This window comes from Arachis ipaensis, chromosome B01 (genome assembly GCF_000816755.2).
Source record: "Arachis ipaensis cultivar K30076 chromosome B01, Araip1.1, whole genome shotgun sequence".
Lineage (NCBI taxonomy): Eukaryota > Viridiplantae > Streptophyta > Magnoliopsida > Fabales > Fabaceae > Arachis > Arachis ipaensis.
The window spans coordinates 114,337,539-114,362,985 of NC_029785.2; the positions used below are offsets into that span (position 1 = coordinate 114,337,539).

The following is a 25,447-nucleotide window of genomic DNA, read 5'->3' on the forward strand; positions in this document are numbered from 1 at the left end:
TAAATATTTTTTAAATTATTTATTTCAGTAATTATTATAATTAATTTATTTATTAAAATAAAAAATCCTTATATCATCTCTATATTTATTATCCTCTTGGATGACATTAGAAAATTAAAAAAATTGTTTTAATTGAGTGAAAATTAAAAATAACAATTTGACGAATGCGCAAAATTTAAAAGATGACCTTGATTATTTATTCTGTTAAAATAGGTGATAAATAATAAATTAACAAATTAAATCCTTGGATAAAATTTCTTAATTTACACAACATGTGACTTATATTATTTACATTTGAATTAATGTTTACTTTTTTATTGTCTTGTAACTTGTAAGCATGGTTGATAAATGAGCGCACCAATCATTACATACTCAACAGGAGTAAGACATCATAGACACTCGGTGAACGAAAAAAAAGAAGAATGGCAATGGCATGACCGATGCACGATACATGAAAGGTGTGTTGTTATTTGTTAATACAAAAAGAAGACGTGGCAAACTACCTAGAAACTGAATGAAAGAGAAAAGGGGAAATAGTTTGTTGGTAGGGAATAGAGATTAGAAGAAGAAGGGTGTCATTGTTTGTTGTTGCAGAGGTTGGCAGCAGTGTGTGGAATCTGACCGTACTTTTTGGAAAACAGTATATAACTTGTACGTTTGGGTGGTTCTCCAAAACTTGTATCCACCGAAATCACAGCTCAGCCCCTTCCTCGTCCTTCTTCTTCTTTCTCTCTTTCTCTCTCTCTCTCTCTCCCCCTCTGTCTCTCCCTCTGTCTCTCTTCATTTCTTCAGTTACCTCACACCACCCTCCCACATTTCAATAATTCCCTCTCTTTTTTTTCTCCCTGCATCTTCTTCAGTACTACCTTAACGAGGTTCGTTTTTCTCTTATCTACATCAAATTCTGTTATCTTAAATTTGTCGTATTTACATATTGTATTGTATCGATTATGATTTATGATTGATTTGAAAATATGTTTGCTCCTACCTCCTAAATGTGCAGGATGGGAAGAGTTAAATTAAAGATAAAGAAATTGGAGAGCACCAGCAATCGCCAAGTGACTTATTCAAAGCGGAAAAGCGGAATCTTGAAGAAAGCAAAGGAATTGTCAATACTATGTGATATAGATATTGTTCTTCTCATGTTTTCTCCAACAGGAAAGCCTACATTGCTACAAGGAGAGCGCAGGTAATAATCATCATTGATACATTCGTTCTAAGATGGAATTTGTTGCTAGTGAATCCAAAATCTATTCCTAGAGGAAGTAAAAAGCAGAAACTGTACTGTGATATGCATTCATTTTTTCATAATTTTGGAGTTTATCGTTTCAAGAATCAGAGACAATCTTTGCATTTGCAATAGGTGCAAATCATATTTTATGAGGATGATGAGATATCGTAATATATTAGGTATTATTTCTTGAACAAGGAAGTATCGTCACGGGTAAAAACTAATGTCACATGCTCAATTGTAACTTCTATATGATAATCAATGAAGTGAATATTGTATGAGGGACGAAAAGGAAGTGTAGAAACAATGAGTTTTTTAGCTTCCAGATTCGAGTAAATCCGCGTGTTACTGTAATTCTTTTCAAGCTGGTGAATTCTTTATAGATGTTCATCTTTGAAGTTTTGAGATACCAAGAACATGGAAGAATCCCTACTTCTAAATTTAATGTTCCTATTTATAATTGAAATTCTTTCAAGCCAGGCCTAGAGCCACCCTGGAAGTTGGAACAGATATTGATATTTTTATGTGTGGTTGTAAGACTAGGCAGAAGCAACAGAATAAGAATAAGAGGTGTAAGAATAGGATTATAGAAGAAAGAGTAGAAGAGAGTGTGTATAAGAAACAGAGGAGCTGAAAGATATCAAGGTGATACCCTCCTAGTCTCTGATGTATTATTTAAAGAACAAAATCCTGAACAGTAGAGAACAAGGTTGCATTAGAAAGGCTACCACTCTCCTAAGGTCCTGCCCAGTCCAAATCCTTTCTGTTTTCCTATTGATTCCCTTCATCCCTCTTATATACATTCTCAATCCTCTCTCCTATAACAAAATTCATCTCTCTTTCTCTCTCTCTCTCTCTCACAAAATCCACACTAACTTTTCCATTCCAGCTGTCCAATTTGTTACATCAGCTGGTCCTGCTTTATATTTCATTTTCAACTCTCTAACTAACTTAACTGCCAATTTTTTCTCATTCTTCTTGTTTTCTTCACTTGGGTACTAAGGAACTTTCATATGTGTAAGATGCTACTTTGTTTTTATTTTTACAAAAGAAAAGCCTCGTTTTTATAATAATGGAATCGGTGTATTGATCTTTTAATATACATAGAACATGTCAGCTTGTAAGTATCTTGTTTATCGGAGGATATTATTATAAATTCATCTTTATAATGTTTAACATTCAAATGAAAAAGAGTAAATTCTTGTTGCATTATTAATGACGGTATATTGATGATGATTTACAGTAATATTGAGGAAGTCATTGCAAAATTTGCTCAACTTACCCCACAAGAAAGGGCCAAAAGGTTTGCCAAAACTTTCTGCTGAGGTTGTGTTTTTTCTATTTCATTTTTTGATTATATATGAACTAATCTTCTTTTTGCCATTTTATTTGAGCAGGAAATTGGAAAGTCTTGAAGTAAGACATTCTTTTCATCTCACATTTGTCTTTTCTATATATTGTGCATTTGATGCATCAGGTTCATATTTCGTGTTTCCTCTGAACTTTTATTAGTGATGCTGAACATTCTGGTTGTGTTTAAAATATAGGCACTAAAGAAAACCTTCAAGAAATTGGATCACGATGTAAAAATACAAGATTTCTTGGGTTCAAGGTAAGTTATTGTGATAGTTGAATTGTCACTTTTTTAAGAGCTTTTGATGGGTCTGACTTTGCTTCTTTTCCATCTTGCAGCAGTCAAACTGTGGAGGTACAATTTCTTCATAAACATCACAATGATCATTAAAATAGCTTCAGAAAATTTAAGTTGGAAGTTAAACAACAAAAATGTTCCACATGCAGGAATTAACTCATCAAGTAAGGCTTCTACAAACGCAGCTAACAGATGTACATCAGAGACTGAGGTGCAACTTTGGAGCTTTTGGTTGTTAAAGTATTTCTTTTTCTTCTTGATGTTATCTTATTGCTCTCTAACTGAATTATTGTTGATTTGACCTAGGCTTAGTTATTTGTGACCTGAGTCATTTTTCTGTGGATTAGTTATGCTAGTAAGTGATATGGTGACTAAAATATTATAAATTGATAAATAATCATACAAATGGATGTGTTATGTATTGAATAGCTTTTTAGTAATGATTAAGATAAATCCACCCACAGTCCATTTGTATCATGTCACGTTTTATACAGATCATTAAGTTGATTTATACTTTAGATTTTGTCACAATTTGACCACTATTTAGTATTTTGAACTGAAAATATATTGCTTTACTAGTTGACTTTTCTTGAAAGCCCCAGATTTTCTTTGTTAGCAGTTGGGTAGAGCTTGCTTAATAATTTGAATATTTCCCGTGGTTTAAATTTCCCCATACTTCTACCTTGACCTTCGATTTGCCAGCATTTAACATGATTGCGAAAGCCTCTTCTAACCCTATAAATCTCATGCATGCTCTTGGGTGATGAAAGTTTGAGGCCATCATATATTAATTTTATTTTACATTTGCAATTTTTTAGCTATTGGAATAATATTGACAAGATCAATAGCATAGAACACCTTAGGCAAATGGAAGAATCACTCAGGGAATCAATTAATCGAGTGTGTTTACAGAAGGTAAGATTTTGTTTGATGTGGTCTAGTCATATTATTTTGACATCTTCAAATTTCTGACATATTGATATTTTAGCATATATGCACGTCTTAGACTAACATTTTCACGTTAAATGAGTTGTGAAGTGGAGTTTATATTATAAATTATTTTTGTCTGCAGGAAAATTTGGGAAAGCACCAAATAATGTCTCTTGAATGTGCCAATCAGGTAGAAAATGTACTCTGTTCATATGTGAATACCATGTCCTTTCTTTGGGGATAAATCTTATTTGGGATATTGTTGCTTCGTAGTTACAGGATGGAATGACTTTACCCTTGATGATGGCTGGTCTGCAAGAAAACCAACCATTGTCTTGGCTTTTGAATAACGATAACCATCAGTTGATGTTGCCGAGCGAACCGAAATATCTGCAATATAGGTGGGTCAACTGCTATATAAAGCTTGAACTCTTAATTCTACCGAGCGTTGAGCAACTTATGTGCTAGCAAAATTGAATAACATTCCTTCTAAGAAAGCTTTACATTTCAATTTATTCACATGATCTAAAATATTCTCCTTAATTATCATGTTCTATTGTAATTATGATTTATCAAATATTTCCTTTTATTTGGTATGGATGGCCTTGTGCTTTATTTGCCAAACTAATTAACGAATTGTTTGTATAACATACAGCGATAATACCAATAGAGAAGCTGAGCGCTCAACTGATGTTTCGCTCCCTGGATATTCCAGTTACATTGCCAATAATGGCAAACTTGACAGCTCTCCCCAAGTCAATACCATAGGTCAGGCAGGCAGTGGCTTGAATGAGTTGAACGGCACTGCTTGCTTAAATATACAACGTTGTGAGCAATTTGCATACCCTCCTCCTCCTCCTCCTCCTCCAGATAATGAGGAAGTGAAACATCGCACGACAATGTATAATGAGAATGGCCATGATAAACTAAATACTTCAGATTACCAAGTTCATAATGGCTTTGATTTGCCAAGATCACTGTTTGAAAACGGACACCAGTTCTGGAATTCTGCTCCTGGGCCCTGTGGGGTTGCCATGTATAACGAGAATGGCTACCATAGGGTATGCAGTCCTTTTGATTTTCACCATGTTCCAGTTTTGGCTTTTGTTCTTCGGTTTTATTATAAACAAGATGGCTTGGATTGGCTTGAAACTAATTTCTATTCTTTTCATTCTTTTTGCAGTAATCGATTGACTCTGCCACCCCTACTAACTGATTGGCTTCTAACATTTTTATCCTTTGATGATGTTAACTTTGAAGGACTCCAGAAACCAGATTAGGTTGCATCTCCAACTATGAGGGTCAATGCACTTCATAAGGGTTGGTTGTGTTAGCTGTATATACTGTATGACTTAATAGGATGCAGTTTGTCCACATACAAATATTTTCTGTTATTTTTCACTTTTTGTTTACTGTTAGATTCTTGGAGTTGATGCAGTTATCCAAGCCATGAATGTAAAATATTGTAGAAAAATTAAATTGATTTACATTGAGTAATGAGTGCAGTTGTAACTACTAGTATTAGGAAACTGCTTCTTGAAGTCAAATGTTCATTACTAACCAAAGGACATGAGTATGATTTTAGAGCACACATCCAATTATCTATTTGCAACATTCACTCATGTCATTCAAGACTTAAGAAGCATTTTACATATGTAATTAGTAACTACCACAAAATGCTGAAAGAAGAATAAACTTACCCTGTTTTGTTATTAGAAAACATTATGCTTGTGTGATAGTGGATATATATTAAGGTATAGTCTATAGTGTATGCTAAAGTAGTATGCAAAAATACCTATGCTAATCAGAGAAAGGCACTGTGTTTGATAATTAGTTTAGAAGATTATTTTTCAAAATCACGATTACTTTCCTTATTTGAAAATAAATAAGATATTGTCTTTGTTTGAGGTCCAATATTTAGAGCATAACCAGTCCATTACCAAGTTATTGTTTAGATCAGGGTAAACAACAATGTTTTTCTGCCAAACTGCACCAAGAACTAGAATTTATGCAGTGTATCCAGAAACAAAGAAAAGATAATCTATCACAGAACACTAGTTAAGGAATTAAAGCTGATAACTAGCTAAGATAAACATTGCAGCAAAAATGCTTCTTATTATATATATTCTATTGATCTTTATTCTTGTTATTCTTGGCTAAGCTCAAAAATCATGCTTCAAACTTGACTAAACCTCCCAATAGACCAAAAAAATAAGATAAAATGGCCGGTGATAATCTGCCCACTACCTTTAGAAAGCAGCGCATAACTCTTATTGTAATACAATCCAAATGATAAGGAACAATTTAAAATAATCCCCTCCCATTTTCTCTTAATGACTTACTCCTATATTCGCTTTACTCTGCATTATAAATTTATCCTACTGAATATCAACCATAAATGGTAATATAGTACTAATTGTATGAGAAATAAGGATCTATGTTATTGTGTCTCCTAAGGGAATTGTTGGCCTGTGAAGGTCTGGCCAAAGGACCAACCAGGAGGGGCAACATCACTGGAGACAACGGTGCGGCCGTCGCTGGCGGTGACCTTAAAGGAGAGGCTTTGTCCATTGAGGTAAGAATTGCTCTGCCAGTTCTGACCCCAGTTCCTGGACATTGGTTGCCAACCGGTTCTTGAGCCTTTGATGGAAACCGCGGTAACGTCGCCCGCACCCCCAACATTGGTGATTAGGACTAGGTTGAAGTAAGAATGGCCATTGATGGTGAATCTGATGCCTCCTTTCCTTTGGCATGGGACCCTGCTCTTATCACAAAAGGAACCTAAATTTACTTGACACACTAATTAATTCTAACAAAATCTTTTGAAGAAAAATATCACCATGGCGTTGTTCTGCAATCATATAATAACAACAAATGATAGATTATGCAAAAAGAATTACCTTCTATAAGCTACAGAGACTATGCCAGCTCTGTATTGAGCAATTTGTTGGAAGACAGGTTGAGAGAGATCAAAGTGTTGAAGGGGAGGGTTGCACCAACCGCCGTTATCGCTTGGGAGGGCATTGTTTGGAGGACAGAAATTGGTGGCAGTGACCACAACTGAGCCAGGGAGGCACCAGCTTTGATCACTCACACACTTCACCTCAAAACATGCCCCACAGCTCATGCCATTGTTGAACAATGCACTGCTCAAAGCGGCTGTTTCAGTCCCATATCCTTGCCTAATCAGGTTTCCATATCCACAAGCTCCACCTAAAATCAACCACAAAACAATACAAATTCAAGATTTTGTTCTTATTCTCACACTTTAAATTTTCTGCATGCGACCAATGCTTAATATTGAGAAAAACTAATATTTCAAGGATGACTGAAGATATGGTTCAGACTATATATATAATAATGAGAAAGTCCATGAGCCAGCACTTTTATTAGAGAGGAGTGCTAGGGACAACATTTTTGTTAAATTCTGGCCAACACTTAACCATCAAAAGGAAATTGAATGATTTTATACCATTATATGCAATCTCACACCATTAGAAACATTATTGATGGCTAAAAACTACAAAATCTGCTGGCCTCCTAGATTTTCTCTCTATTAAAATCTGGTAAGGATTTAATCAGTAAAAAAATGAGTAATTTTATACATTAGATGTAATTTCACACTATTAAAACATTAATGATAATTAATTAATGACTACAAATTACAAAATCTGTCGCTTGCTAACACTCCTCATACTTAATTTCTAATAGCATCAATTATTAAGTGAAAGAAAAAGTGTTATTTATCTAGAAGATTAAAAATATATTTGTAATTTGTTAAAGATATATTTATACAAGTGCTTTTTTCTCTCGACTTAAATTTATAAGATAAGTAGTTTTATGATATAGTATTAAATTTTATATGACAAAAAAATTTAAAATTAGTTTCTTATTTTCCAAAAATAAATTAATAAATATAAAGCAAATAAAAAAAAGTAAAAGAATTTATATATAAAATTCACATAAATTGAAAAAAAATTTGTAAAAGATATATTAGAGATATAATTATTTATGTATTTTTTTAATTTGCTTAAATTTTTATAAAAAGTAGTTTCATGATAATATTAGATATTGAAGTAAAGAAAGTACATACCTCGAATTGAGTATATTTAGAAATATATTGTGAAATCACTTTTACATTGTAAAAATTTCAAAATTCAGTTGATTTTGAAAATCTTTTATTGTAGGTGTGATTCCCCTCTCTTATTATTGAAATGAAAGAATAATTTGTCTAGCAATTTAATTAGTCAAATCAACCTTAAACCTTGTCATATATATTATAACTCATATAACCATAATAAAAATTAAAAAAATAGGAGACGTACATACCCATTGTGGCAGAGGCATCACCCCCTCCATAGAAGGTTGCATGGGCATCCAACCAACTATTACCATTAGCATCATTCCCATGAACACCTATTCCTACTAATGAAATAAACCCCATCAACACAACTCCCAAAAATCCCATCTTTCATGCAGCAGTTAATCACAATATGTAAAGTTAATGGAGTGAAGAATAAATGGAACTATGGAAGAAGAATGCAAAAGGTAGTGGAATAAATAGATGCTGCATTGTGGCCAAATAGTAATAACTGTGTCAAGTGTGGGGACTCTCATCTTGCCAAGTGTTGATGTTCTATTTTTCTAAGCTGAGACAGCCAGACAGCTCAAATTTTCCTTAAACCACGTGGTTTTCATCATTTTCTTTCTTTCTTTGTTTTGTTTTGAGTTAAAGAGTGCATAATTTAATTTGCTCTTGTATGTGGTAGTGAAAACTGTCACTGTCTCAAGAGGGGCAAAGCGCCCTCGCCACACAATATTGTTACCAAAATTTGGTGAATTTGTTACCCAACTATGCATAGTGAGTGGAATTTGAACCCCTTCTTTTATTCCTGAAACGCTTGAGTCTATATTTAAGCATGCACCATTGTGAAATAGATTGCATGGTTTAGAATCATAGGAATGAAATTAATCAAGTAAATGATTATATATATTGCGTTAGAAGTTATAGAGGTGGACACGAGGAAAAACACAAGCAGCTAGCTCCTCTCAAGTCTCAACTCTCAATCAATACTAGCTAGTACATACTACACACTTTGCATGGCAGGTAGCAAGCTTATTTCAAATTTAAATAGTATTACCACCATGCTTTGATTTGGAACATCAATCAAATTGGGTCCAATCTTCTACTAACAAGTTCAATCATGTGGGGTGAGGCGGTGGTTGATTGATAATAACTCTACCAACAAAAGTTAAATTAGAGGACCATCACGACCACTCTCATTTATTACATTTCATTCCATTAAATTTATGCTAACGTGAAGTTTACTAAGTTGAAATTACCTACAAATAATTAAACCCCGGATAGTTGAACTAAATGAAACCTCATGCATACAGTACTTAGTAGTTTCATGTGGGAAAATTATTAAAATATTGGCAACTACGTACTAAGCTAGTTTAACCGAACCATATGAGTTGTAAACTTGTAATTTTAAATTTAATTGTAGTAGTTTGAGTTTGTACCTTTGCAGCAAAATTTAAAGTCCTGTTTCGTTTTCGATTCTCTTCTTCTAATGAGTACTCACTACTCATCAGCAACTAACACTTGTTTCCATATTTACGGCAATTATATTCTTGTTTCCATTGGATCTTAGAGCATAGTGCATATATATATATATATAGCTCCCTTTCGGTATATAAAACAAAGAAGCATGTCATGGTATGGTTCTGATTTCTGAATCGAAAAATTATGGAACAAAAATATAAAATAGTCGCTTCTTTTGTTAATTATAATAATTAATGGAATGGAGATGCGGGATATCGATCCCCGTACCTCTCGCATGCTAAGCGAGCGCTCTACCATCTGAGCTACATCCCCATTTTAATTATTAATCCAAAATAAAATATTATTTTTTCATATGTAATACGCTAGTACGCATACACTTCAATACTTCATAATTTCATATATAGTTGACAGCACATGAACAGAAACAAAGACAGGTCATATATCTATCCAGCTATGCACCGATGTGAATGTGGTACAAAACATGGAAAAAGAAAAAGAAGCAACCACTTGAATTTCCCATTGAACTCATCAACATATATTAAACATAATATGTAGATCTATTTCCACCGTCACTTCCAACTCTTGAAGGATATCTTCCCTGTTTCAAGTTTGGTGAGTCAATCATTATTCTGATCTTCCGAATGAAGACATTCACAAACACTGTACAACTTCTTTTTCTTTACTTGCCTCTAGAACAATTCAATCCTTGTTTGCACATGTGGCTATTATATCTTTACTGCATTTAACGGTGCTTCTTGTTGTATTCCAATCCAACACAAACACACATATTGTCTTAATCAGAATATCTAGCAATATATTCGTACGTACTTTTACAAAACTCATAACAATCATACTTCGACACATACGTACTTCATGACAGTGAACATATTATCTGATATAAAAGTTATTCTTAGCTTGTATATATATATATATATACACTGTACAAGTCTGGTACGGGTTGTGAAATGGATCGGAGACTTGTGAGTCGAGACGGTCGCCGGAATGTTTGGCTGGAGCAACGGGGGGTGGTACTTGCAAAGACACTCCGACACTCAAGTTAGAATGGATCTAAGAGGTATGAGGTGAGTGGAATGGGTGACGTACCTGAGAAGGCCTCGGACTCCCCTTTATATAAGTGATGGTAGCTATCTTATCTTATCTTATTTGGCCAAGATAAGGGAGGTATTTGGACTTGAATGTCGGTGATAAAGTCTAGTGGGCCGATTTGGGCCTTCCAGAAGGAGGAAGCGGGCCGAACCCGAGTTGCCAGGTTAGGGGCCGCTCTGGGTGTGTGGGATCCGGAGGTGTTGGATCCGTAACAGTTACCCCCGCAGCGGGAGAGCAAGCGAGGTCAGTCTTCGTCGCTGGAGGACATGGGCTTTGCCGTTTATGGCTTTGTTTGGTGCTTACCCTGGCGGGGTTTAGCGTCCGGGAGGTCGTTTGGAGGGAGACCAGCGAAATGGGTCTGCGGGAGCGGGCGTTCCTCTGGAGTTGTTATTTTCCAGAGTGCGTGTTAGCTTGGCCCTTTCGTATTCCTATGCCTGTTGTGCTTTCCGAGGAGTTGTGTCAGTTACGCTTTTTGTGGGTGCATTTATTGTGAAGGGATGTTTGGTTTGTTTTTCCATTTTTGTCCTTACGCCTTTGTTGGTTCGTTGGGGTTTTTTCGGTTTTGGTGCCTCTCACAACTGTTTTGTTTTTCATCCTTCTCTTTTCCCTCATTTGCTTCATTCTTTTTACTTACTTCTGCATTTTCTCTGCTTCCTCTACTTCTTTCTTCCCTGGTGCATTTTTGGCTCCGCGCTCTGCGCCGTTTCCTACTTCAACTCCTCATTTTTCACTTCTACTTTAGTTTTTTTCAGGTTGGTGTTCTTCTTCTTTGCTTTCATTATCTCTGTTTTTATTTTGCTTGCACGCGCTGGAGTTGTCGTTTCTTTTCCTTTGCTTTTTGGGTTTGGGATAGGGCTAGCGGTGTTTATTTTGGGGATGTGAGCACCACTGTTTGTAGGCGTAGCTTGTGGTAGATGGTGGTATTTTTCGTTTTCTCTTCCGTTTCTCGCCCTGTAGCTTTAGTGGGCTGATGGTGGTGCTCCTCCTGTTTTAAGTATGTCTGGCAGTAAAAGGAGGGATGAGGGTGTGGGTGCTCCGATAGCTCCGGCCAGGGGCGTCTCCTCTCGGTATTCCTGGGTGACCAGTGATGTTTGGGGGGTGCCGTCTTGGATGACGGATGCGGATCTTCAGAGGCTCCGTGACCAAGGGGTGGTATGCGGGGGTGGCGACGTCGAGCGTCAGTATGAGCTCGCCCTCCCTGATGCTAATGAGAGTGTTTGTTACTTGAATCTCGACTCGCCGACCGTTCCGGACTGGATGTAGGTCTATGAGTCGATGTTTACTCGGCTTGGCGTGCATCTCCCTTTTTCGCCCTTCCTATTTCAACACCAATGTTTAATTTTTCTTGATAAATTAGTTGTTACATTTGCATGTTTGATTGCATGTTTGTTGATTTTGTGCATGTTCTTCTACCACTACTTGGTTGGAGTGATAAATTCTTTTTCAAGACCCTTTTTATAGCATTTCACTAATTTAAATTAAAACTTTTTTGTTAAACTTGTTTGAAGATTTTAATTTGGAACATGGTTTTTGAGCTAAGAACATACAACCTGTGAGATTTTGAGTTTAATTATATGGTTACATTATTTAACCATGATTTTTATTCTTGTGTGTTTTCTTCTCTATGATTGCAATCTATGGTTTGTTCCATTCTATATGTCCATTGTTTAGTGTATTTGCATGCATACATGTGATTGAGGCCATTAATTGTTATTAGCTCACTTATCCCAAATAGCCTACCATTTCAATTACTTGTTTTCCACTTTGAGCCTTTTAACCTCCATTTGTTCTTTATATTACCACATCACTAGCCTTAAGCGGAAAAATAATTAATTACCCCAATTGAATCTTTGGTTAGCTTAAGATAGAGATTGTGTATCAATTAAGTGTGGAAAATTGTGAAAACTTGGGTTGATGAAAATGTGTTGACAAAAATATTGGGAATTTGGGTGCATACTCATGTGAGACTAGAAAAACCATATGCATTGATATGTTATGTTTTCTTTCATGTTAAAAAAAAAATTTACAATATAAATAAATAAATAGGGGACAAAATTACCCCAATATTAAGTTTAATAAAAGATCAATGCATATATGGTGAAATTAAGGAAAACTTGATACATGAGTATGTGAAATATATAAAAGTGAGATTATGGATAGTTAGGAATAAATTCATATATATAGAGTGTGTGTATGTTAGGTGAGAACTTAGGTTAGTCAAAGATTCATATTATAGCTCACTTGGCCATACCTATAGCCTCACCCTTATCTTAGCCCCATTACAACCTTGAAAAGACCTCATGATGTTTGTAGTTGTACATTAAATATTTGTTGATTGGTTAGATGAAGAACAAAGTTTTAGAAAGCATGACTAGAGGAGATTAGAGTGAATTAACCCTAGACACTTGAGCGATTAGAGTGCATATACACTTCCAGTGAGGGTTCAATGCTTGATTCTATGTTCCCTGCTTTCATGAGCTATCTTCCTACAAGTTTACTTGTCTTTTATTGTGTGACATCAATTGTGACATCAATTGTCCATTGCTCCCACTTAGTTAACCTCTAACTATGAAGAAAAGTCAAGTGGATGAATCAATTTGATTCCTCAAGTCCTAGTCAACTCTTAAGGAAAGACTAGCTTTAGAGGGATCCAAATCAATTAGCAACTTTCAATTATCAATCAACAAAGGAGTTTGATAACTCAAGAGTCTCCAATTACTCAACCAAAGCCAAAAGGAGAGAAATCTATACTAAAATCCAACCAAGCATTTTATCAAGCACTTGAAAAGCATAACATAAAAACATAGAAATTAATAAGAGATAATAAATCTAAACAACCAATAATTGCAAGCATCAATAATAACAAATAAAGCAAGAAGCAATAAACATGAAATACCTCAAATTGCATTAAATAGGAAATTGAATCTAACATGAAGGGTTCATAAATTAAATTGGGAAAATAAATAAGCCAACAAGAGAAATAGATAAACTAAAGTTCTAGAACTAATAAGAGTAGAAGAAAACTAAATTAAAGTAAAATAGAAATCTGAAATTGAGAAAAATTAAAGCTAAGAACCCTAAAACCTAGAGAGAGGAGAGAGCATCTCTCTCTATAAAACTACATCTAAAACCTAAAATTATGTGAATGAAAAGTTGTGTGAATGAATGAATGATTCCCCCACCCTGCAGCCTCTAATCTGTGTTTTCTGGGCCAAAAATCAGCTCAAAATCGCCCTCAACGTTTTCTGCAATTTCTGCACGTGGCGCACGTCACGCGTACGCGTACGTCACACGTACGCGCCAATGGTCTTCTGCGCGTGTCACGCGTACGCGTACATCATACGTGCGCATCACCTAACTGCATGGCAACTATGGCAAATTGCATATCATTTTGAAGCCCCGGATGTTAGCTTTTCAACGCAACTAGAACCGCCTCATTTGGACCTCTGTAGCTCAAGTTATGATCGATTTAGTATGAAGAGGTCAGGCTTGACAACTTAGCAATTCTTTCAATTTTTTGTATTCCTTCCACTTTTGCATGCTTCCTTTCTATTCTCTAAGCCATTCCTGCCCTATAAACCCTGAAATCACTTAACACACATATCACGGCATCGGATGGTAATAAGAGAGGATTAAACATAGCAAATTTAAGGCCAAATAAGCATGTTTTCAATCACAGCACAAAATTAGGAAGGAAAATGTAAAACATGCGAATTTTATGAATAAGTGTGAGAATAGTGGATAAAATCCACTCAATTTTGCACAAGATAAACCATAAAATATTGGTTTATCAATAGGCTATGATCAGATTTCGACTGCAAGTAATCATGCTCAAGGAGAACAGACTTGAGCTTGTTGTTCCACTGCCAGCTGACTTGTTTGAGTCCATATAGGGACTTGTTTAACTTGAAAACAGACTTTGGGGGTACATTCAAGCCTTGGAAAACTTGCATATAAACTTCTTCCTCCAAATCACCATGTAAGAAGGCTGTATTAACATCGATTTACTTTAAAAACCAACCTTTTGCAGCAGCTAAAGCAAGGACAACTCGTAGAGTATTGAGCTTTAAGACTGGACTGAAAGTGTTCAGATAATTAATTCTCGGAACTTGTGTGAATCGCTTTGCCACTAACTTGGCTTTGTACCTATCAATGGTGCCATCTGGATTATGTTTAAGTTTGAAGATCCACTTATAGCCAATAGCTTTCTTGTGTGGTGGAAGAGTTGTAAAGTGCCAAGTTTGGAGATGCTGCAGTGCATTTAATTCTTCTTCAATAGCTTTCCTCCAGTTCGCATCAGATACAGCTTCCTCATAGTGCTTGGGTTCTTTGTCGGTGGAGATGGCCAAAGAGAATGCCTTATGTGATGGTGAAAGTGCATGGTAGGATAAAAACTGTGAGATGGGATATTTTTTGAGTGAAGTTGTAGAGATGCTCATACACTAAAAATCTGATAGGTATGATGGTTGTTTCTTTTCTATGGTGAATCTTCGAAGAGAAATGATATGTGAAGCCTGCTTATCTAAATGAGATGCTGATGCATGGCCAGTGGTGTTAGAGCTAGCTGAAGTGGATTCAGCCATAGTGTGTGTGAGAGATGGAGTGTTTGACGTGGAGGTAGCCGGTGTAGCTGGTGTGTGCGGGTGTGTTGTGCTGCTGGGAGTGTGTGAATGCACGATGCTATCTTGTGCATTTGGGGGAAAAGTAAATTGTATCGGAGGGCTCTCAAAATGATAAGTGAATGGGTCATGTATTGCAAATGTTGTTTGATCACTTGTAATTTTTTATGAGTGTTGTTGTGTGCATGAGGTGTGAAAGAAAAATAAACTTTCATAAAATTTTACATCTCTTGAAAGAAACATTTGATTTGAAATCATTCTAAAAGCACGAATCCTTTGGTGTCTTCCCTGAATCCCAAGAAGGCACACCTCCTTACCTTGGGATCCAGTTTCTTTCTACCAGCAGAGACAGTGATGGCATATGCCAAACATCCAAACACTTTCAAATCTGAAATTGAAGATAAGGTTTAATACAAAACTTGATAAGGTGTTTAATTATCTAAGAATGTAGAGGGAATGACATTTATTAGGTGAATTACATGTTTTATGACATAATTCCAGTAACAATGTGGCAAGTTTGACTAAAAATTAGGGCTCTAGTTACTGCACGAATGTGTTGATATTTTCTCTCAACAATTCTATTTTGTTGAGGGGTTTCAACACATGTCCTTTGATGAATGATGCCAGTTGAAGCATAGAATGTAGACATGATAAATTCTGGCCCATTGTCACTGCGAATTGCTTTAACAGTTTCACCAAATTAAGTTTTAGCCAAATTGACAAAAGATTGTAACAAATATGAAGACTTTTGATTTGGCTTTCATGAAATAAACCCAAGTATACCTTGATTTATCATCGACAATAGTCAAAAAATATTTGTGACCCTCAATTGAGGGAGTTGAGAGAGGACCCCATATGTCAACATGAATTAGTTCAAAACAATGTTCTGAAATTTTATTACTTGCTAGAAAAGGGAGTTTTCTTTGCTTTGCTAAATGACAAGCGTTACAAGGTACATCAACATTATTACAATTAATGAAATTGTAGTTCCTTTTTATTGTGTTCATGTTACGTAAGGATGGATGTCCCAATCTAAGATGCCAGGTGTTATTATCGGATGACTTTTGAATATTTGTGATGCATGATTGTGTGAGGTTTAACTAATCTGTATTCAGTGTATAAAGACCTGCAGCAACCTCAGCTTTGCCAATCATCCTCTTGGAGTTGCAGTCCTGAATCTCACACAATTTTTCAGAAAATCTCATAGTGCAATGCAGGGATGCAATGAATTTTGAAACTGAAATAAGCTTGAAATTGAAGGATGGTATATACAATGCATTGACAAGATACAATTTTTCAGAGAAAACAATAGTTCCAATTGTATTTCTTGTGGTGTAAGAACCGTTTGACAATTTTACAAGAATTGGATCTATTTGATAATAGGTTTTAAAATCTTCAAGCGCATATGACACATGATTTGTAGCCCCAGTGTCAATTACCCAAGAAGTGCACTTTTTGTTTGAAATCCTTAAATCTGTCACATTGGTTTTAAAATGCAATATGTGTACCAAATTACCTTGATGAGGTTGTGACTATGGTAATGTCACAATTTGATTTGCACTATGGATATTCTTTACTTCCTGCTTGTGTAGTAAAGCTAGTAAAGCCTCTTTTTGTTCTGTAGTAAATCCAAAATTGACATTCTCAATCTCTCCCAACTGTGAACTGAGTTGTTCATTTTCTATCTCAATGTCTGATGTGGTCATGGCATTTACAGCAGCTTCTCCACCATACTTTTGCCTTAAGTGTGGTGGAAGGCCATGCTTCTTATAGCATGTTTCAACAGTGTACCCCAACTTTTCACAATATAAGCAATGTAGTTTGCCTTTGCCCCCTCCCCTTGCACTAGCTTGATACCTACCTCCTCTACCTCTACCTCTCCCTCTACCTTGATTATAGACTGTAGTGTTTGAGTTAAAAGTAGAATATGCGAGCAACTTTGGGTCTGAGATAGGTTCAAGGCTGTGATTCTACCTTTCTTGCTGTGTGAGTAGTGAAAACACATTGTTGATGCCAGGGAGTGGATCCATTAACATGATTTGGGACCTTACGCATGAGTATTGGTCATTCAATCCTCTTAGGAATCGTGTTACCTGATCCTCCACCTTATACTGCCTGATGATTCCCAAGGAGCACAAACATCTTGTTCCACACTCACATGACGGGATTGATCTGAAGTTCTTGATGTCTTCCCAAATTGACTTCAGCTTGGTGTAATATATTGTGACGTCCATATCTCCTTGTCTGATTGTGTATAACTCCTTATACAGCTCGGCCACTCGAAATCTATCACCATGGTAGTACCACCGCTTCAATTCATTCCATAGATCACTTGCTATGCTATTCCATATCACCAATTGACGAATGCTACAGCTCAATGAAAGATTGATCCATGCTAACACATAAGTGTTGCATCTTTGCCAAGATTCATATAGACTATCATTTTTCTCTGGTCTTGCTAGGCTACCATCTATAAACTTCAATTTGTTCTTTGCACTTAATGCTAACAATATAGATCTACTCCAAGAACTGTAGTTCTTTCTGTCTAGAGCTTCTGAAGTGAGAGGAATACTAGTACTTTCTGATGAATGCAGGTAATAGGGACTTGACAAATCTTGATTCGAACTGAGACTATTTCATGTGATTTGTGCTTGGATCGAAGCAATTTGATTCAGCACGTTACTCAATGCATGCAAATCAATACCAGAAGATGTGTTATTATACGGTTCTGCCATTGCTGTCCAATCTTGTTCGATTTGCAAGATTAGAGAATAGGTGTAGAGATTCAACCTCTCATATTCCTCAATCCTCTGTTCGTCACACACGCTACCCTCTTAGGGTCTACGCTCACCGCACCATGTTGAAGGTGCCGCAAGAGTAGCTTGAGAGTGTGTGAAATTGGGAGATCAGAGAAGAGAAATTTGAAAGATAGAAGCTAAATCAGTAAATGGCAAAACTCATCATTCACTGTAGGCTCATTTGTCTTATATACACATGTGTACACCTAGCTAATTATGCAACCACTGAACCTGATAACCTACTCTAATAAATATCTCAATTAGCTTTAACTAACTCTACCACTTGCTGAATTATGCTAACTACTTGAAACTAACTAACAAACTACAGCTAAACGATTTTGTTAAGTAACATTTAATGTGTATCTTGTATTTTAACATGTAATTTATAATAATAGTTGATTTTAGTGACTAATTTTAATGTATACATAGCATACTTGATTTCACTAATATGCTAAAATCATTTTAAACTATCAAATTGAGTTTAAAATAAAGATTTTTTTTCAAAAGATCAGTTTTTTGTTCAAATAAAAGAAGTTCTTACTTCTCAAACTCACTTTAAATTTTTCAGTAAAAGGAAGGGGCAGAGCCCAAAGAATTTCCTCCATCATGTTGTTCTTTTTTTATGTGGGCTATCCATTAAGCTGATTGTTGTTGACAGGCCTAGTTAATTAACGATTCATTTTCTATTGCCATTTGGACCCAACCCAAGTTCCCTACTAAGATAAGAAAAACAAAAGGAAACTGCTGCATAACAACTTAACGCGCCCCCTTCTGAAACCCTAATTTCTCTCTCTCTCTCTCTCTCTCTCTCCTATAAATCCGAGAATCTGAAATCCCTAACGATGTAGGGCAGAACCAAAAGCCGTCAAGGATTTTGCTTGAGCTTCATTACTGGTTTCTCTTTCAATCCTGTTTTTATTCTTCATCTCCGTCTCTAATTTCACCCCTTATTACCAGGGGAAAAGATCACTAGTATCGTGGTTTTACATTTAACAACAAATGTTTATTATTCGATCGCAACATTATTTTGTTCCCGTGACATGTGCCAGTGATGGTGTTAAATATACTTCGAGATTTAATTCTATGATATCAACTTTGATCTGAGGCACCCGCTTTTTCTTTCACTATTTTGTTTTTCCCCCTTTTTCCACACCTCGGAATAGGAAGCTCTATTTTTTAATCTATTTAGCAATGCATATTCTGCGTTACGGATTTTTAAAAATTGAAACTGGCATTCTACTTGTGAAGAATTGAAGTTCAAGTTTTTTTTTTTCTTTTCATTTATTATTTCTCTGCTTGAATTATAATTATTTCTCTGAGGTATTGTGTGAAAAATCCATGTTTAAGCTTGCAAATGCAGTATTTCTTTCTATTCGCAAATGATGACAAATAGACAGGGACATCAGCACTCGAAGGAGAGTGATGACTTAGTCTAAAATGGGAATCTCTCTGATGCGTTCATATAAAATCTACAATCTGTTATTATATTTTTCGTATTAGCCCTTTGTTTTATTTAGGGATTAAGCATTTTGATTTAATATTGCATCCTTTGTAACTATCAGTGTATAACTCATTTTCTTATGGATATGGTTATGGCTATGTGTGTTTATTTATTTTGTTCCCTAATGTGTAATTTTCTGTTGACTTTTCATTTGTCAATGAACCTGATGTTCAAATCTATTTTGTTTTTCAACATATGTATGTTATTGCTTTTACTCTATTGAAGAACCCATTGTTTTAACTTTTAAATCAATTTTCAAATTATACTTGTGTAATGGTTTGGCCAATGATGTATTCTATTGCACGTATTATCAGATATATGTATCTGATGAAATCTTAGATTGTCACTACCTCTGAGGCCATCCATCTTATATAGTTAAATCTTTTTACTGATCTTTGTTATTTGCATGTGTTGTTAGCTCACTCCTGCTTACATTCATCTGATTTATTCTTCCTTGGTGAAGTCATTGTTGTTTTCTCTAACCATGTTGGAGATCATTTTGGTGTTTGGTTTCTTCTGAGCATTTTGGTGCCAAGGATGACTAGCAAAAGAGCCATGGATGGAGCTGCTATTCAATGTGATACAAGCCTGATGATTGTAACTAAGAACGGAGATTTGAAGATTGCTTTTGTTGAAGTCTGACCAGAGTTGGGCTCCAAAAGAATCTTATGAAATAAACCAATCTATTTTGTTATTAATGAAGGCTTGTAATCTGTTGCAACAATCTTGGCTCACTAGTTCTTTACATGATTGATCACTTGTTCAACTCAACAACAATCACCGCAACCACGGGTTTTCCAATATCTCTTACTACTATCTCAAACTATCACCATAAAATACAAGTAAAAATTAATATCACATCTAGAACTTTAAAAAGTAAATAATTGTAAAAAATAACAAATTGAGAGTGGAGGGAGATGGATAGATGGAAGAGGGTGGTGTTGGTGGTGGTGGCAGAGGTGATAATAGCAGTCTCTTGACCGGAGACTCTGAGACGGAAGAGGTCTGGTGTTGATCGTGGAGGATAGGAAATTAGAACATATGGAAGAGTGTTCATTTTTTCAACTCCAAAATTATCATTGTGCCATACACCATGGCATATAAATAAATAATCTGAAAATTGTGACAATTTAGTAATAAATTTAAGAAAGAGTGACACATTAGTTAAACAGCCGGATTAGGGTAATAAATTATTTTTTATTTTGAAATTGCCATTGGAACTTTTTCTAGCCATTGATCGCATGTGGACTACATTCTTGCTATGCTAAAATTTTAATTTTTCAATTAATTTTCCTATGATTTTGTTAAATGTGATTTCAAATGTAACTTAAAAAGAAAATCAATGGCAAGAGATCATATATACACGAAAGGAGAATGTTAGGGCAGGACGAACAAGTCCAACATAACACAGCCTTGAAAAGCAATTAAGATCATGTAAATTGGCTTTAGTTCCCCACGTGCCCTCTAATTCTTACAGAAAGATTGTTACAAACCCACAATGTTAAATAAATCCTTTGCTCATAAATGACTGAGATACATGGGAATGTGAAATTGTGAATAAATCTATAAGATGATATGTTTGATTTGATAGCAAGAATTCTTCTTAACGTTGCATTGTTATGTGTTATATAAAACATTCTCGTTTATTAACAACAAATGGCCTATTAGCTCAGTTGGTTAGAGCGTTGTGCTAATAACGCGAAGGTCGCAGGTTCGAGACCTGCATGGGCCAAATTTTAATTTTTGATCTTCTTTATCTTTTTTTCCTTTTCCATTATCTCCCCCTTCGCCCTCAAATGTTGACAATAGCTTGAAATTCATTAACTTTCAGCAGTGGGAAGGGAATATCTTCTAACTTTTGAATTTGGTGAACTAACATTGGAGAATCATTGAAAGCAATTTTTGTGTCCTTTGAATCATTGTAACTTTATATGACAACACAACATATCTTTCAAGTTTGTCGCGTGTCTTTGTTGAACAGTATAGTTCATCATTGCATTGGCTTGTTAATAACTTGATACACATTACTCTAACAACTATTTCAGGTCTCTCAGTTTCTAAGAAGAACATTCACAATTAGGAGACTAGGAGAGTAATATTAATGACTTGATGTAAGTTAGTAATCTTAGGAGTCAATGGAACTTTTCTCTTTGTTATACTTACACTAGTCCTTATTACTCTTATCTTGTCTTATCTAAGTTTTGCTGTTATTTTCTCAATATATATGAAAATTACTTTAGCATAGGATAATTATCATAAAATGTCCCTACACAATAACCGCTAAAATATAAGATTATACACGGTGGGAAGGGGTAAAAAAAAGTTGCACTTGCACACCTGTATATTCCTTTCTTTTTGTATAACTTGGGTTGATAACTCTGTTAATGTTATCCTTGACTTTAGAAATGGTGCTTATTTTGATACATATTAAAAATGTGCAAAAATACAGAAGAAAAAATAAATATTGTTTTGTGGATTTTTTTATTATTATTTATTCTGTATGTTATGTACCTTCTTATACTGCATTTGAGTGTGAACCTTTAGATATATGCATCTTTTTTTATGTTAATCAAACCCAGTAAAAACATGGCATGCTTTAGTTTATAGCGATAGAAAAAAAAATCTAAATATACATATTTATAAGATATGTTTTCAGTTTTGGCTAGAATAAACTAATATTTGAGTTTTGGATGATTATAGTAAAATCAGCGGCCAAATTGTAAATATTTTAAAATTATTAATTTTTTTAATAGAAATACTCTAAACCATATTCGGGATATTTTGGCACAGATTCTACAAATTTTAAATATTGAAAACCACAATAAATATTAGGTTTACTGGCAATAATTGAGTTTGAAGAGGAAAACTTTGATTACATCAAGGATAAAGTGGAGAAGAAGTTACAAGCATAAAAGAGACTTCTATTATCAATCAGTAACAAAGAAGTGCTGATAAAAGGTTGTGGCAACTTGGTGCGTACGAACTCCACACTCTCGTACAGCAGTACTAACAAGTGTATTGGGTTGTCTAAGTAATACCTGAGCGAGTTAGGGTCGATCTTACGAGAATTGTGGCTTGAAGCAATCTATGGTTATCCTGCAGGTCTTAGTCAGGCAGATCAGAAGGAGTTGATTTAACTTAGTATAAATTATTTTTTATATCAAATATTTGGATGCAGGAATAAGGAATTAAATGGAGTAAAAAAAAGAGTAATTAGAACTCAGAAGTTGTGTAAACTGTGAAAAGAGCGATAGGAATATAGTTGAGGATTGGAGTTGCTTTGTCTTTCTAAATTAACTATGGTATTACTACTTCCTTTGCTTGTGAGTTATTTCTTCAATGGCAGGATGTATGTGATTGACACTGGTTTGAGCAGCTGCCAATACTCCTCCAGATCTGAACCCTAGGTTTAGTGCGGATCCATTCTGATTGAGGGTGAAGCTTCTGCACTTCATTCTCCTCGAAGATCCTACTCAAAACGCCACAGACAATGTTGAATATTCCGGATCGGAGGATATTGCACCTTAGGTTCTAGCCTCTACCACAGAGACCCTAATCTCCCCGTAAATCGGCTGAACTGATGTCTCGAGAAGTCCCCAACAAAGTCGTGGATTAGCCGTCTGAGAGATGTGTATTCAAGCTGGTGGTTCATCATTGTCCGATGAAAAACACACTCTGAACCTATGTAGAATGTGATAACCTTATGCCAGTTCAACACATTCATAGTGATGAAGAACGAACACACATCTTAGAATTAATCAAACACAGATCGAAGAGAAACAGTAATACTTTTATTAATTCATAGGACTCAGCAAGGCTCCTCCCCTCAACCTAGGAGGTTTAGAAACTCATACTGAAAGTAAAATACAATAGTAAAAACGAAAATAGGGCTGAAGATGTTTAACAAAGAGTAATCTTCTACTTTAAATACTAAACTAGTGACCAGTAAGGGTAAAACAGTCTATCTAGTGCTAAAATCCACTTCTGGGGCCCACTTTGTGAGTGTTTGGGCTGAGCTTTGATGAAATCTATGTTCTTAGGCTTCCTTGGGTGTTGAACTCCAATCCTGGCACCTTTTTGGGCGTTAGACTCCAGCTTGGAATCCCTTACTGGTGCTAGATGCCAGAATTGGTCAGATGGCTGGCGTTGAACGCCAATTTTGGGCCTTCTAATTCGAAGCAAAGTATAGACTATTATACATTGTTGGAAAGTTCTAGAAATCAGCTTTCCATAGCCGTTGAGAGTGCTCCATTTGGACTTCTGTAGCTCCAGAAAAACTCTTCCGAATGCAGGTAGGTCAGATCCAGATAGCATCTACAGTGCTTTCTTTGTCTCTGAATCAGACTTCTGCTCCAGCTCCTCAATTTCAGCCAGAAAATTTCTGAAATTGTTAAAAATACAAAAACTCATAGTAGAATCCAAAAATATGAATTTAACACTAAAACCTATAAAACTTAATAAAAACTAAATACTACTAAAAACTATATGAAAGTGATGCAAAAAAGCGTATAAAATATCCGCTCATCACAACTGTAGTACCTATTTATACTCTTAGATGTTTTAAACTTCTTGACACCTTACTAAAAGGTATCCAAAAAAGTACCATAAACTTTTGAAGGGGGGGTAAAAGGGTTTGCTTAGAGAGAAAATTACAATGGGTGAGTTAGGATGTTATGTGTCGCGCTAAAAAGTCGGATAGGTTGGGTTTTAAGGATCTAAGTTTTTAATTTAGCTATGTTGGTTAAACAAAGCTGGAGGACTCTGACAAAACCTGATTCTCTGATCAATAGACTATACAAGAGCAAGTATTTTTGATATTCCTCTTTTCTAAGGGCAACACCAAGTCAAAATCCCTCTTGGACCTGAGGAAGCATTTTAGAATGGCAAAAAATCTTAAAAGATGGACTACAATGGCAGATTGAAATAGGCAACTAAATTAGAATATTTGAAGACTCATGGATTATTCATTTTATAGGTCCTATATCAACTAATAGGTAGAGCAATACAAAATTTGATTTTTAATGGATTATCCAACTAATCACTAACAATAGACAATAGAATGAAGATTTAATTAGAAATAATTTTGGAGCATAGATTGCAAACAAAATTTTGCTAACACAAATTTCAGAAGAAGAGGAAGATGCAGTAACCTAGAAGGATGAGAGAAGTGGCAAGTACACGGTAGCTTAAGGTTATAGAATTGCATTCCATAAATTTTATCCACCAGAAGACCAGTAGCCGATACAGTGTAGAGAAAAAATATTTTGAAGTTTATTATGGAAGCTTCGCTATCCTCCAAAGATCCGAGTTTTTCTCTGAAAAGTATTTCATAAAGGTTTTCTCACATGGTCACACCTCAATAGAGTAGAATTCCTACTATATTGTTGATGTGTGCCCCAATTGAATATCCAAAAAATAAATTGGTGTGGAGTAAAATGGAAATGGGCCCCTACCTTTGTGTAGATTGGTCGGAACAGCTTTGGCAAAGATGGTTCAACATGATTTTAGAGACAAGAAGACGATCCATTTAAAAGAAAAGCATTCGATTGGCAGCTACCCTTTTTTAAAAACTTTGACAGATTTGGAACCTCCTAATCTTCTAAGAGAAAGAAACGCTAGTTGACTTCATTCTCTCCTCGGCCATCGAGTTCACGAAAGAGTATGAGAGACAAACTGAAAATTAATGTTTACTACGAGAAATATTGTTTAATTTTTAGACAATATTTTATTTATGTGGGTATCTCTCATTTGCATGATTTTATGCTATTGTACCACTCTAATGTATTAAGCTTTCATAAGGAATGAATAAGTTCTATCTTAGATAAAAAAAAAATATTAATGAGCTAATACTTTTTATCAATATTATTCAATATTTTAGACTAATTTTTTATTTTTATAGTATTAAAATTTAGTATAAAAATATTTTAATTAGCAAAATATTAGTTAAAAATAATAAATTTTATTAGTCATATAACATTATTCTAAACAAAATTAACTTAATGTTTACAAAAGATTATCTTTTTGTGACAAGAATATTTTGACGA

At 35.1% G+C, this 25,447-nt stretch overlaps 2 protein-coding genes and 2 non-coding genes across 6 annotated transcripts; 2 read left to right on the plus strand and 2 right to left on the minus strand.

Annotated features, from left to right (window-relative positions):
- On the plus strand, positions 357-5,489 carry LOC107633054 (agamous-like MADS-box protein AGL65). 3 transcript variants are annotated; one of them, XM_021123770.1, is made up of 13 exons: positions 357-458; positions 861-875; positions 1,004-1,189; positions 2,475-2,534; positions 2,629-2,647; positions 2,779-2,843; positions 2,924-2,939; positions 3,032-3,093; positions 3,701-3,797; positions 3,955-4,002; positions 4,092-4,213; positions 4,468-4,873; positions 4,996-5,489. In XM_021123770.1, the coding sequence occupies exons 3-13, from the start codon at positions 1,005-1,007 to the stop codon at positions 4,996-4,998; spliced, it is 1,083 nt and encodes a 360-aa protein (XP_020979429.1). In that variant the 5' UTR covers positions 357-458; positions 861-875; position 1,004; the 3' UTR covers positions 4,999-5,489. The 3 variants fall into 3 exon arrangements, with proteins under 3 accessions (XP_020979429.1, XP_020979422.1, XP_020979419.1); XM_021123763.1 differs by having other exon boundaries at positions 2,927-2,939; positions 4,086-4,213; XM_021123760.1 differs by having other exon boundaries at positions 358-458; positions 4,086-4,213.
- Positions 5,908-8,361, minus strand: LOC107633040 (expansin-A15). The gene is made up of 3 exons (XM_016336677.2): positions 8,142-8,361; positions 6,713-7,025; positions 5,908-6,571 (listed from the first exon to the last, which is right to left on the minus strand). Exons 1-3 carry the CDS (start codon positions 8,278-8,280, stop codon positions 6,265-6,267), a joined length of 759 nt encoding a protein of 252 aa, XP_016192163.1. The 5' UTR covers positions 8,281-8,361; the 3' UTR covers positions 5,908-6,264.
- Positions 9,618-9,690, minus strand: TRNAA-AGC. Its single transcript has one exon. It is a non-coding gene; the product is annotated as a tRNA-Ala (tRNA).
- TRNAI-AAU lies at positions 21,062-21,135 on the plus strand. Its single transcript has one exon. It is a non-coding gene; the product is annotated as a tRNA-Ile (tRNA).